Source organism: Lithobates pipiens, unplaced genomic scaffold, assembly GCF_037356315.1.
Source record: "Lithobates pipiens isolate NorthernLeopardFrog02 unplaced genomic scaffold, aLitPip1_a1.2 Scaffold_10, whole genome shotgun sequence".
NCBI classification, from domain to species: Eukaryota; Metazoa; Chordata; class Amphibia; order Anura; family Ranidae; genus Lithobates; species Lithobates pipiens.
In genome coordinates this window covers 231369691-231384283 of record NW_027507686.1, presented here as the reverse complement: position 1 = coordinate 231384283, position 14593 = coordinate 231369691, and the positions used below count along the sequence as shown (strand labels likewise).

The 14593-nt window shown below is 43.5% G+C and overlaps 1 protein-coding gene across 1 annotated transcript in view; it reads right to left on the bottom strand.

The window, feature by feature from the left end:
• Positions 1-9844: 9844 nt before the first annotated feature.
• The window catches only part of PDHX (pyruvate dehydrogenase complex component X), a gene marked incomplete in the record, with an annotated part of 121987 nt that continues 117238 nt past the window's right edge, over positions 9845-14593 (bottom strand). Inside the window, 2 exon segments of the mRNA XM_077462896.1 lie at positions 9845-10230; positions 12901-12965. Coding sequence (XP_077319022.1) covers positions 9966-10230; positions 12901-12965 — 330 coding nt within the window.

The window sequence follows — 14593 nt, the reverse complement described above, 5'->3', positions numbered from 1 at the left end:
TGGCTATAGCGCGGATCTCAAGTGGTTAAAGAAACTTTAAAAAACTTGTTTCCAGGGGTTAGGCAGCTCCATCTTAAGTATTGTTTTCTGAGTCCACAGTGGAGTGTATTTCCGCCCTTACATTGAGCACTTCCTGTACTGTTAACCAAGCCTCCTTCTCAATCCAAAGTTTCTATGGCAACCCTGCTTCCCTGCTCATAGCTTACTTGTTTATTTCATAGTATTTACTTGTGCCAATGTCTAATGTTTCCCTTTGTCAGATTTATCAGCTTCAGTTTATAAGACTGCAGTAATGGCCAAGTTTAGACTGTATGTCATGTCACATGATCACATGGTGTGTAGGAGGAAGCTCAGTGTTGTGCCGTAGGAAGTCCTGATAACAGATAGATGAGACATAGAGAGTGTGCCTTAAACAACAAGGATTACAACAATACTAAGCAAGTATGGAGATATCTACAAGCAGTGTTCATTAGGGTTTTTTATGCTGATTTACATGGGACAACGTTGTGGGGGAGGGTTTACAACCACGTTAATGCATCGGGTGTATTAAGGTGAAAAAACACAAACCTTTACAACCCCTTTAATCTCACCTCCTCCTCTCATGACAAAAACGGTAAGAAAAAAAAATTAACCAGCTTTCTGGACTGACAGCACTGACTGCACTGCTGAAACCCTCCCACTGTGAGCTGCAGTGTCATGGTGGGCGAGCGTGTGAGACACAAATTGAGAAGGATTTGGCTCAGTTAAGGGCAGGTAAATGAAGATTTATTTTTGCTTTATGAGGTATGTGCATCACAAAACTGGACTTGGGACTTGTGTAGTACTTTAAAAGAGCATCATAAGTTGTGTGCTTACCAACTTCAACAGTATCCCTGAAAAATGTATGCAAAATCTCTCATTATCGACAACACAGCAAAAGAAGCACAAGACTCTCTTTACTTGCGAAGTGCTCAGGAATTAATCCGATCAATGAAGTTCATAATAACTCTGAATGCATGGCCAGATATGACATACAGCAATGACATGAGCTAAAACAAAGGCACCCATCCAAGGAGCTAATTTATTTTGCACAGGATGTCATCCTCGAGAATAAAAATAGCAGATGAGGAAAGTGAAGCATCTGCATTAAGTCAAACAGTAAAAATGCATTCCACATGGATGGAGCCATTCACCGAAGATTCAGGGTGTGTACTCTGCATAAAGCTCATACGAGCATGAAACAAGAAGTAAAATAGACTCATAGACAGCTTCCATCGGGCCCTAGTAACCTGCGGCTTGTAGAGGTTATGATGGACAGCCTGCTACTTTAAGGGTAACTCCACCCCTATAAACTTTTACAATTCTAAGCTACAGTGCCTTGAAAAAGTATTCATACCCCATTGAGATTTTCTACATTTTGTCATGTTACAACCAAAAACATAACATGTATTTTATTGGGATTTTATGTGATAGACCAACACAAAGTGGCCCATAATTGTAAAGTGAAAGGAAAATGATAAATGATTTTCACATTTTTTTTGTATTTGTATGGCGCCCCCCTGAGTCAATACTTTGTAGAACCCCCTTTCACTGCAATTACAGCTGCAAGTCTTTTTGGAGATGTTTCTACCAACTTTGCACATCTAGAGAGGGACATTTTTGCCATTCATCTTCGCAAAATAGCCCAAGCTCTGTCAGATTGGATGGAGAGCGTCTGTGAACAGCAATTTTCAAGTCTTGCCACAGATTCTCAATGGGATTTAGATCTGGACTTTGACTGGGCCATTCTAACACATGAATATGCTTTGATCTAAACCAGCCTTTTTCAACCTTTTCAACACAGAGGAACTCTTGAAATAGTTCTTTGGTCTCGAGGGAACCCCTGCTAAAAATTAGAACATCTACAACTCAGTATACATTAGTGTGATGGTCGGTGGGAAGAATGGTCCTTACACTTGTGGTCATTTGGAAGAATTGCCTCCTTACAGATAGCTGAAAAGATCAATGGTGTGAGTTGGAACATATCTGAGAGGCAGAAATTGGCCAATGCTGAAGGAACCCCTAACAACCTCTGGAGGAACCCTAGTTGAGAATCACTGATCTTAACCATTCCATTGTAGCTCTGGCTGTATGTTTACAGTCGTTGCCCTGTTGGAAGATGAACCTCCGCCCCAGTCTCAAGTCTTTTGCAGACTCTAAAAGGTTCTCAACTAAGATTGCCCTGTATTTGGCTCCATCCATCTTCCCATCAACTCTGACCAGCTTCCCTGTCCTTGCTGAAGAAAATCATCCCCACAACATAATGCTGCCACCACCATGTTTCACAGTGCGGATGGTGTGTTCAGGGTGATATGTAGTTAGTTTTCCGCAAACACATAGTGTTTTTCCTTTAGGTAAAAAAAAATAAAAATTGTTCCAGAACACCTTCTTCCACATGTTGGCTGTCTTCCCCAGATGGCTTCTCGCAAACTGCAAACCAGACTTCTTATGCCGCGTACACGCAACCGGACTTTCCCTCAGAATAAAATAGCCAGTAGCCGCCCTTGCATCATGTTTGGTCGTTGAAGCAGCATACAGACGAACGGTTTTGCCGATAGTAATGGATCCTGATGGAAAGGTTTAAAGCATGTTCTATTTCTAGGTCGGTCTGAATTTTTGAAGAAAAAAGTCAGATGAAGCCCACACATGATCGGAATAACCGACGGAATGATTCCGTCTGACCTCTTCTGCCCGAATAGTCGGGTCGTGTGTACGCGGCATTATGTCTTTCTTCTTGCCACTCTTCCATAGAGGCCAGATTTGTGGAGAACACAACTAATAGTTGTCCTGTGGACAGATTCTCCCACCTGAGCTGTGGATCTCTGCAGCTCCTACAGAGTCACCATGGGCCTCTTGGCTGCTTCTCTGATGAATGCTCTCCTTGCCTGTCCTGTCAGTTTAGATGGACGGCCATGTCTTGGTAGGTTTGCAGTTGTGCCATACTCTTTCAGATGATGGCTTGAACAGTGCTCCGTGAGGGGGGAGGGGTGTGTGGACCCCTTCCTCCGCATATGAAAAAAAAAATCAGCGGCTATATAGCAATCATGGTGAGCAGTGCAAGTACCTGATTTGCAGAACAAGGAGCCAATCAGTTGTGCTGCAGTGCTCATGTGCTAACAAGGAACATACTTACAGGAGAAGAGCAGAAGGACCGAGAGATGAGCTCATCAGTCTGCTGCTTCTCCTTTCACTGTCCAGTCACAGACTGGGGGAGGGACATGACCAGTAAGTGTTGCTTACCTGCAGCAGAGAAAACTCAAATCTCCTGCTCTGCCCGATAGACATTTACTGTATGTTAGAGCTGTGCAAATCTCAGGACTGGATGGATAGAAATACAAATCCTTTAGAAGCTAAAACTACCAGCGGAGTTCAGCTTTAAGCTTGAGAAACAGCACTGGATAAGTGCAATTTACGCACCTAGGAACAGATACAAAGGACAGCAATTAATACACAACAGCAGTTCAGAGATACAACAGGACAATGCTGGCCGACCGCCACAAACAGGCCATGCCTCAGTGCAATACAAGAGATCCATTGAGCCAGGCAGACACAGGGGTTGGCACTCCGCCTGGCATACACATTTTAGTACCGCACACTATTTAGTTGGTGACGGAAGAGACACCGCTCTAGTACCAAACAGGAGAAAAGCTTCTCTATTAACTTGATGCAGCATTTCATCGTACAAGAGGCTTTTTATACACAGGCAGGCGACACACATCAGCAATGAGTTGGTTAAATCAGGTCAGAGAGAGTTGAAATGCAAAAGGGCAGGAGCAAAAAGTAAAGGTCTCCATCCATCCATCAACAGAGAGCCTTTCCTCCAGAACAAAGACTAAAGACATGGCCAAAAAACTGCCCATTTAGAGTTAAGAAGTAGTATAGCCAATGCTTTATGGGTTATAATTCTCCTATGGATCACAGCAGTGCAGCTCGTTCTGCACTGCTGTGCCCCAATTTCAGTCGACGCTGACCCAATCCAGGTTCTAAAGAGATCCCATATGGTTGGGATCCATCCACAAGCCTGGACCGGCAGCTGGCTCAGCCTCTCGGTAAGCCCCCCGAGAGCCTGAGACAGCCCCCCCCCCCCCCAGGGCTGGGGGGCAGAGCAGAGAGCCGGTGACTGACAAGGCTGAGGACCGAGAGCTGAGCGATCAGTGGTGTTTGATCGCTTAGTTCTCAGAGGCGGCAGCCATCTAGATGGGTATGACTTTAAAAAAAAAAAATTCATACAAAGCCATAGGTCTCTTTTAAAGTATATCCAAAAAAAGCTTTTACATTTTGGCTAGAGTGGTGAGCAGTTAGAACCCCAGTCAGGTTTTAAATGGTCCTATGGAACCTTATATAGAAATACAAATATACATATAAAAGCCATAGGAATCCTATAGGTTTGAAAAGGCGGACATTGTTGGCATAACACGAGGCGACTTGAGTAGACAAAAAGAATATATTTCTCCAAAATTAAGAACATATGTTCATTAACCACTTGCTTACTGGGGACTTATACCCCCCACCCCCCTGTCCAGGCCAAATTTCAGCTTTCAGCGCTGATGCACTTTGAATGACAATTGCGCAGTCTTGCTACACTGTACCCAAATAAATTTTTTTATAATTTTTTCCCCACAAATAGAGCTTTCTTTTGGTGGTATTTGATCACCTCTGTGGTTTTTATTTTTTGTTAAAAAAATGTAAAAAGACAGAATAAAAAAAAAAAAAAAAATTATTTTTATATTTTGTTATAAAATTTTGCAAACAGGTAAATTTTCTTCTTCATTGATGTACGCTGATAAGACAGCACTGATGGGTGGCAATAATGGGCACTGATCAGTTACACTGCTAGGTGTCACTCATTGGCATTACTGGTGGGCATTGCTAGGCGGCACTGGTGGGCACAGATGAGGCATAATTGCCTCTTCCGGACCGATGTCCCTTGCAGATAAGCTGGTGATCTAACCATTACCAAGCTTTTGTTTACATCATGTGATCAGCTGTCATTGGCTGACAGCTGATCACTGATCGGTTACACTGCTAGGTGGCACTCATTGGCATCACTTGTGGGCATTGCTAGGCGGCACTGGTGGGCACAGATGAGGCATAATTGCCTCTTCCGGACCGATGTCCCTTGCAGATAAGCTGGTGATCTAACCATTACCAAGCTTTTGTTTACATCATGTGATCAGCTGTCATTGGCTGACAGCTGATCACGTGGTAAGGGGCCGGGACTCAGATCTCAGATCACCCGTGTCTCAGTGACAACAGTGGGCGCCCTGCAGGGGGCGTGTGCAAAGGGGAGGCCGTCATATGATGACCTCCCCGGAAATCAAGGTCCGCGCTGTGGCTGTCATTCGGCTATAGCACAGACAAGAGGTTAAAAGCCATTTTTAAGGCAAATATAAGGCAACCCGTAACAAAGCAGCACCCGATCCAGAAATGGAAATATATCTAGCATAAAGTATTATAAAGTAGTATGTAGAATCACATTCCTGATAATGTGAGCTACGACACTTTTAATTACGGAGAAATAAAGTATATTATTTTTAGCTACTGAAGTTCATGTTGTGCCAACAAAGTCCGCCTTTTCAAACCTATAGGATTCCTACGTTTTTTTATATGTAGTTAATTGGATGTGGCACGGTGAAGGTCTACCCAATTTCCAGAAATACAAATATCTAAATAACCATATTGTTTTAAAAAAAACATTCAAAAAAAGGAAAAAAAGCCACACATTTTTGGAGCCCTTTTGTGGCCATACATATATTTCATATTGCAGGTTTCCACCATTTACTGATGGTGTCCTAACCTCTGAAGGTCAAAGTAGCCATGAGAGTTTGATATTGCAATTCACCCCCCAAAAAACGACTATGTAAGTGATATCAGTTCCATATAACGAATAAAAGGAAAATACCCTCGTGTATTGTAGAGTATATCTTGTATCATATATCATAGATATACAAGATATAGGCTTAAAGCGGGAGTCCCACGGGAGTCCGCCGTTTTTTTTTTTTTTAAAAGCCAGCAGCTACAAATACTGCAGCTGCTGACTTTTAAAATAATGACACTTACCCGCCCAGCGCGCCCGCGATGTCGACACCCGAAGCTGATCTCTCCATCGTCTCTCGGGTGCTGCCGCCGCCATCTTAGGTATGGGAATCAGGAAGTGGAGCCTTTCGGCTTCATTTCCCGGTTCCCTACTGTGCATGCGCGAGTCGTGCTGCGCAATAAGGATGGTCCCCGCTGTCTCTGGGATCCGTGCGTTTCCCAGCAGGCAGCGGGGGACCTTCTGAAAGGGGCGTAGATTCTGTGGAAAGGGGCGTACCTTCTGCAGAATCTACGCCGAACGTGGGTGCAGATAACTGTACTGTACAGGTACCTGCACCCCCCTCCCCCCTGAAAGGTGCCAATTGTGGCGCCGGAGGGGGGGAGGGTTCCAATGAGCGGAAGTTCCACTTTAGGCTGGACCGCCGCCTTAATATATCAAATCTTGTAAGAAAAATTTCAGAGTTCTTTATTTACTATTTCTGCTATATAATGCACAGGAGTTTTCTTTTTTTCTTTTCTATTTCACCCTTCTAGTGAAAAGGAAGCTAGGTTTGCTGTGAAAAATTTAGTTTATCTTTTCAAAAGTTTTATCAAAATCTGTAGGTTTATTCTTTACTATCTTTGCGCAATCTACTCTACATTTAACCAGCACTGCAAAAATTTGTCTTTGCAGGAAGGGGGTTTAAGTGCCCACTAGGCAAGTGGTTAATGAAGGTACAACATTTGGCAACTCACATGATGAAAACAGGCACATCTAAGTATGCAGGCATCCGGGGGTAAAACTGTCCACATAGACCGTCCTCCGCACCGCCATTGACGTTGCCCCTTCCACGCTGCTCTCCGTGAGCGCCTCAAGCCTCGCTTTCAGATTGCTTTAATGCAGGGTAGTCTTCCCAGTCACAATTGCAGACTGACAGCGGTGAGGACGACGGTCTATGTCAGCGATATGCAATTAGCGGACCTCCAGCTGTTGCAGAACTATAAGTCCCATGAGGCATAGCAAGACTCTGACAGCCACAAGCATGACACTCAGAGGCATGATGGGACTTGCAGTTTTGCAACAGCTGGAGGTCTGCTAATTGCATATCCCTGGTCTATGTGGACAGCTTTACCCCGGACACCTGCATACTCCTCACCACAGGCTCTCACCGCTGTCAGTTTGCAATTGTGACCGGGAAGACTACCCTGCAGTAGAGCGTTCTGAAAGCGAAGCTTGAACCGCTCGTGGAGCGCAGTGTGGAAGGGACGACGTCAATGGCGGTGTGGAGGATGGTCTATGTCAGGGATATGCAATTAGCGGACCTCCAGCTGTTGCCGAACTACAAGTCCCATGAGGCATAGCAAGACTCTGACGGCCACAAGCATGACACCCAGAGGCATGATGGGACTTGTAGTTTTGCAACAGCTGGAGGTCCGCTAATTGCATATCCCTGTGGACAGCTTTACCCCGGATGCCTGCATACTTAGATGTGCCTGTTTTAATCATCAACCATGTGAGTTGCTAAATGTTGTACCTTCATTAACCACTTGCCTAGTGGCCACTTAAACCCCCTTCCTGCAAAGACTAATTTTCAGCTTTCAACGCTGTCACACTTGAATGACAATTGCGCAGTCATGCAACACTGTACCCAACTGACATTTTTATAATTTTTTTCCCACACAAAAAGAGCTTTCTTTTGAAAAAAAAAAAAAAGTTTCGTAGTTTGTTAGAACATTTTGAAAACAGGTAATTTTTCTCCTTCATTGATGTGGGCACTGGTAGTTGAAACCGACAGGCAGCATTGATCGTGGCACTAATGAAGAGATACTGTTGGGCATTGATTGGCAGCACTGACAGGCATTGATAGGTGGCACTGGTGGGCAAAGGTAGGTGGCACTGAGGACAGCTGCAGCTCTCTGTGTGAGGGACTGATGTCCCTCTGACAGAAGCCGGTGATCGGCTTTTTTTTCCCTCCTTATGCTGACAGGGTGAGGGGGAAAAAAAATACAGATCTTTTGTTTACATCACATGATCTCATTGGCTGAGAGCCGAGTCTCATAGGCTTGGTGATCACAGAGCTCGCCATGCGCAACCGGCAGGGAGACGCAGACAGTGCATGCTCGGGAGGATGTTTATGGATGCCCTCCCAGCAATTAAGGGCTGCGCTTTAGTCTTTTGGCTATAGTGCGGGCGGCAAGAAGTTAAAAGTAACCATATTGCTACACTTAGAGGCGCCTCTCTTCTCTTTTATACTCTGGAGCTCCTGCTGGATCTTGCTTCTATTCCCCTTGTGGAGGCTTCCATTTGTGGATGGACATTTTATGGTTACACAACCTTTGCTATAATCTTTTTATATGGATTATAAACTGAAGGACTTCTGAATAAATGGTTGTGGAACGAATCATCTGACTTTTCATTATTTCTTATGGGGAAATTCACTTTGATATACAAGTGCTTTGGATTACACGCATGCTTCCGGAACTAATTATGCTCGGAATTCAAAGTCCCAGAAGGGACCAGTCACACATCGCGGTGCAGCGGGAAGTCAGAAAGTCACAACTGGCTTCCCTTAGTAAACATGCCAGTGCTGAGGACCCAAAGGCCAGGGACCAGAAGACTGACCCAGGGGAGGATGGCGCTTGATCCTTGGACAGGCAAGTGTCCTTTTATTAAAAGTCAACAGCTACAATATTTGGAGCTGCTGACTTATTTTTTTTTCATACAGTCTGAAGATCCTCTGTAACCATGGATATTTCAAAACTTGATATATTGCTAGTAGCTCCTGCCTTTTTAGTGCTTCTAGGAAATAGATAGGTTGTACGGTCAGTGATGTCACTGATCCTTAGTGATTGGATAGGCTGCACTGTCAGCGATGTCACTAGTCTCTCTAGCAACTAAATAGGCTGCACTGTCGGTAAAGTCATTGGTCTCTAGTGAATGGGTAGACAGCAGGGTCAATGATGTCACTGGTCTCTAGCAAATGCGTATCAGTGAGGTCACTGGTCCCATTTGATTCAGTAGCAGGCACAGTAAGTGATATCACTGGTCCCTAGTAAATGGGTAGGATGTACGGTCAGTGATTTTCCTGGTCTCTAGTGAATGGGCAGGATGTACGAACAATGATGTCTCTAGTGAATGGGCAGGATGTATGATCAGTGATGTCACTGGTCTCTAGTGAATGGGCAGGACGTACAGTCAGTGATGTCACTGGTCTCTAGTGAATGGGCAGGATGTACGATCAGTGATGTCACTGGTCTCTAGTGAATGGGCAGGATGTAAGGCCAGTGATGTCACTGGTCTCTAATAAATGTATAAGCTCCAGTGTCAAGGATGACACTACTCTCTAATACAGTGGTTTTCCAAACTGCAGCCATTTGCTTGCCTTTATCAGGCCCTTGGGACACTATTTCTCCCACTGATAAGAGCCACTATTCCTCCACAGACACCATCGATGGGGCATTATTCTTTTCACTGATAGCATTTTCTACTCCCATGAGCCACAGTCTGACCCACCTAAGTTGTAAAGGGCAGTAAACTGGCCCCTTGTTTAGAAAGTTTGGCAACCCCTGCTCTAATAAATGGATAGGCAGCATAGTGATGTCACTGGTCTCCAATTAAAAGGTATGATGCACTGTCAGTGATGTCACAGGTTTCTAGTGAATGAGAAAGATGCACTGTCAGTGATGTCACTAATATCTACAAAATGGATAGGTTACTATAACGGACCTATAATTAATAGATTTGCTGTACTTTCATCAGGCCAATTGAACAGCCATTTTCTATAGAACACAAAAAAAAGCCACACTGAGCTGTTTCCAATAAGTTAGTTTGCTTTATTAATCCATCTGTCACAATGATGTTTGTTCGCTTGTAGTTATCTCTACACATTGTAGTTCTGTAACATATTCCATGAGGAAAGATATACATTCATTCACACTAGGGCACATCTGATTGGGTTCTCCAAGTTGGCTCGAAACTGATCCAGGAACATAGATGCCAGTTCATCGTCCACCAGACGACTGTCACTGGACAGCGTAACGCTCATCAACTCTTTCCGACAGATTTGGGGCTCCCCTTCCTCATCTACTGCCATGGCCAGCTCAGTCCGGGAGCGTCCAATCGCCAGGATGCAGGACTGTGGAGGGTTTATTACTGCACTGAATCCAGTAATCCCAAACATGCCAAGATTGGAAATACTGCAGGGACGCATAGAGAATAAAAAGAAAAAAAAATACACATTTAATTCCGCATTCAACACAAACAATTGAGCAGCATGCATCAGGATTTTAAAATAAAAAAAAACCGTGAAATACCAATTTTTGGGTGGACTGACACATTAACGAGGGGGGTTTCTGGTTTATACTTCGTTGCTTTTGAAATGACATAAGAGCAGCAAATACTACTTTAATGTAAATTAACGGCATGCATGCAGAGTAAATGCAGCAGTGACAAGATACATTGCATGCCTGGAAATCATTACTTTCATCAACAGCCACAAATGCCAGCTGGCTCTGCTCAGCAGCCACTTAACAGCAGAGTTTAAAGCATCTAAAGCTATAAAATCACTTCCTCTTTGACCTATTACAGATCTGTAAGGGATCACAGGCCTTTAACCTGCAATAAAATGGAAAAAATTACCACTGTTCTCTATTCAGCTCGAGCTGCCAATCTACCTCTGTGCGAGAAAAACGTGAACAAAAAAAGGGAATATGTTTTTGGGTTCAGTTGCAGCAGGCAACTCTAAGCCCCTGTACACACGGTCGGAGATTTCAACAACCAAATCCGTCGGATTTTGTCCGTCGGATCTTGTCCCAAACTTGCATACACACGGTCGGACTAAGTTGTCAAAAAATCCGATCATTCAGAACGTGATGACGTTATTTCGTTACGATGGGACTACATTCAGGCTAGTAGCCAATAGCTTTGATGTAGGAATTTGATCTGAGCATGCGTGGCACTTGGTCCGATCAAAATTCTCTACACATGATCGGAGTATGTCCGATCAAACCAGTTGGTCGGAAAATATTTCCAACAAGTTGGAAAATTGGGTCTGACGGAATCAGTCCGATGCATACCACACACAGTCGGATTATCCGACAACGCGGTCCGATAGGACACATTCCGACGGATTCTCCGACCGTGTGTACAAGGGCTAAGACCAGATGTACTGTAGTTAAGGCGGAACTTCACCCAAGAGTGGAAGTTATGCTGTTCCACCTCCGCCCTTCCTCTTCTACTTTTTGGGGTGGTACCCTCTCCTACTTCCACTTGATTACCTAGGAAATCTGAGCAGAAATTCAACCCCCCCCCCCCCCCCCTTCCCTCTGTGCCTGCAGCCTTCTAAGACATGTCACAGGTCCCAGCGGGCTGTGGGACCATCCACAAGGTGCAGTGGGGCTTACACAAGTGCAGTGTGAAGCCACAAGAAGTCACAGCCGGCTTTCTTACTAAACATGCCAGCGCCCAAAGACCAGCGAAGAACTGGCCCCGTGATTATGGCGCCGGATCCCTCAAGAAGCGATTGTCCTTTTATTTAAAGTCAACAGCTACAGTGTTTGTAGCTGCTGACTTAATTTTATTGGAGAGGACTGAAGCTCCTCTTTAAAGAGGATGCTGTGCAAATATATGTGGGTGTCGATGGTAGATTTGGACAGATTTAGGATATTTTTGATTGATTTGTAGAGACCCAAATTTGTGGATCTCCTATGGCAGTATTTAGTGGGACTTTGTTAGGGTTCTGAACTACTTGTAGGTTCCTGGGGTGGTGTTGGTTTTCCAGATAAATAAGGCTTTTGCGTGGATGCGATGAGGAGCACAACAAGTAAAAGACATGCAAAAGCATGGTTTGATTGTAGACATTATTGGCAAGTAGTAAGATATTACATCAAATGTGTTTTGATGGATTCCCCCCCACCTTCTTCAGAGTCAGGGGTCAAGCGTGGTTTCAGTTGCACAAAATGTCAGTGATTCTTACATGGGGATTATACGCAGTGACAGTGCAACCAAGGTGGGAACATTTCACATTTTGCTGCTGTCATAGTGCATGGTTTGTGGGAAGCTAGAGCTATGCGTGACCCCCGAGGAAGGGAAAACACCAAATCCCCTGAAACCCGTAGGATGCATTATTTTGCCAATACTGTACATACTAGAACCAAACCCGGCTTTTGTATGACATTTACTTGAGGTGCTCCGTTCCAAAACCACACAGAAGCAGTTTAAACATAAGCTAAAGCAAGGAAAAAACTTTTTAAGATCCCAGAATCAATTGGTTTACCATTATCTAACTTTACGTTGAAGTAGAACTTTAAAATATTTTGGAGTATTCATTTTTAGAACTATGACAGGAGATGTCATAGGGTGGCAAAGTGGTGCGGGCGGCAAAGTGGTGTAGTGGTTAGCACTCTCACCTAGCAGTAAAAAGGGTCGTTGGTTCGAATCCCAACCACGACACTACCTGCCTGGAGTTTGCATGTTCTCCCTGTGCCTGCATGGGTTTCCTCCGGGTACTCCGGTTTCCTCCCACACTCCAAAGACATGCAGGTAGGTTAAATGGCTTCTGTCCAAAATTGGCCCTAGTATATGAATGGGGACCTGGGATTGTGGGCTCCTTGAGGGTAGGGATGGATGTGAGTGTGCAATGTACAGGGATAAGGACAATTGTAGACACTCAGGTTGAACTGGATGGACTGGTGTCTTTATTCAACCGTACTATGTAACTATGTAACTATATGTTACTGACACACAAAATAGCGGAACTGAAGACAAACAAAATGGCTTCTTTGGCGACGTCTCATTTTCCTAGTCTAATGATGGGCTGTGCTCCTCCTGGACCCACTTCATGTGTGTCTGAGATGTGATGTTCATACCTGAATGAGCCTCCTTGATACTCTTCTGGTAACAGCTTTCCACTTCTTGCTTTCAGTGCCAAAGACTGTGAAACAAGAACAAAGAATTCAGTTTGTTTTGGATTCATATTTATGGCCCAAAAGTTCATCAAATTCATCATGTGCAAAAATATTTATCAGAGTCTAACTGTATAGTGGAGTATAACTGACACGGCTGCCAAAAAGGTGGTCAAGGAGAATCATTGCATAAGCATTAAAAAGGTGAGCAGCATGAGGTTCTTATTTCTGTAAGCCATAATGGGGTGAGTATGATATTCTGCTAAATCACGATTTCCCCCCAGGGAGATCTTCCAAAGAGATGTGTCACCGTACAGTCTTACAGGCAGCTTAGAGATTAATTCGCCCTAACCTACAACCACAAACCATTCATGTGCCCTAGACAACCTCCTGGGAAAACATTTTTTATATATATATATATATATATATATATATATATATACACACACACACACACACACACACACACACACACACGTGCTGCCCTGAAAAAGTATTCATACCTCTTGAAATTTTTCACATTTTGCCACGTTACAAAAATTGCAATTGTATTTTATTGGGATTTTATGTGATAGACCAACACAAAGTGGCACATAATTGTGAAGTGGAAGGAAAATGATAAATGTTTTTCAAAATTGTTTACAAGTATTTATGTGAAAAGTGTGGCGTACATTTGTATTCATTTGTATATGTGTTAGAATGACCCAGTCAATGTCCAGATCTAAATCCAACTGAGCATCTTTGGCAAGACTTGAAAATTGTTGTTCACAGACGCTCTCCATCCATTCTGACAGAGCTTGAGCTATTTTGCAAAGAAGAATGGGCAAAAATGTCCCTCCCTAGATGTGCAAAGCTGGTAGAGACATCCCCAATAAGACTTGCAGCTGTAATTGCAGCGAAAGGTGGTTCTACAAAGTATTGACTCCGGGGGGCGCCATACAAATGCACCCTGCACTTTTCACATATTTATTTGTAAAAAATTTGGAAAACCATTTATCATTTTCCTTCCACTTCACAATTATGTGCCACTTTGTGTTGGTCTATCACATAAAATTAAATTAAAATACATTTACGTTTTTTTTTTTTTTTTGACAATCTATCCCCAAAGAGAGTAACCCGTACTTTGCTGATGAGCCTAATCTTTTACGCTAGGAAAATGATAGTGTTATCATGAAAAAAGCCCAATTCCCCCATCTGTATCAGCGTGGAAGGATTTGGTTAATAGGGCTGCGCCTTTATATAAGGCTACATACATTAGCAGGGGCATACTGTAAAAATTTGATAAAGTGTGGGGCAGTTGGATGAATAGTGAAACTACGTGGCGGAGTGATACCTGATACAATGCACCTGCAGTGGGTTTTCAACATGTATGCAAACTATCTGACATATTTAAATGTGCCAGTGACTGTTTTATTGAGAAAAGGTGGCCTTATTATTATTATGATTTTTTTCACTGAGCGATGGTCTGGAAGGAGGAGGAAAGAGTCAATGCTGAAGAGATGTAAATAGTTTCTTTTCGTGTGGTCCATTGGGTCTTGTATGTACCCGTTATGTTAAAAAGTAATAAAACTTAAAAAAAAAAATACATTTAGGTTTTTGGTGGTAACATGACAAAATGTGGAGAATTTCAAAGGGTGTTCATATTTTTTCAAAGCAC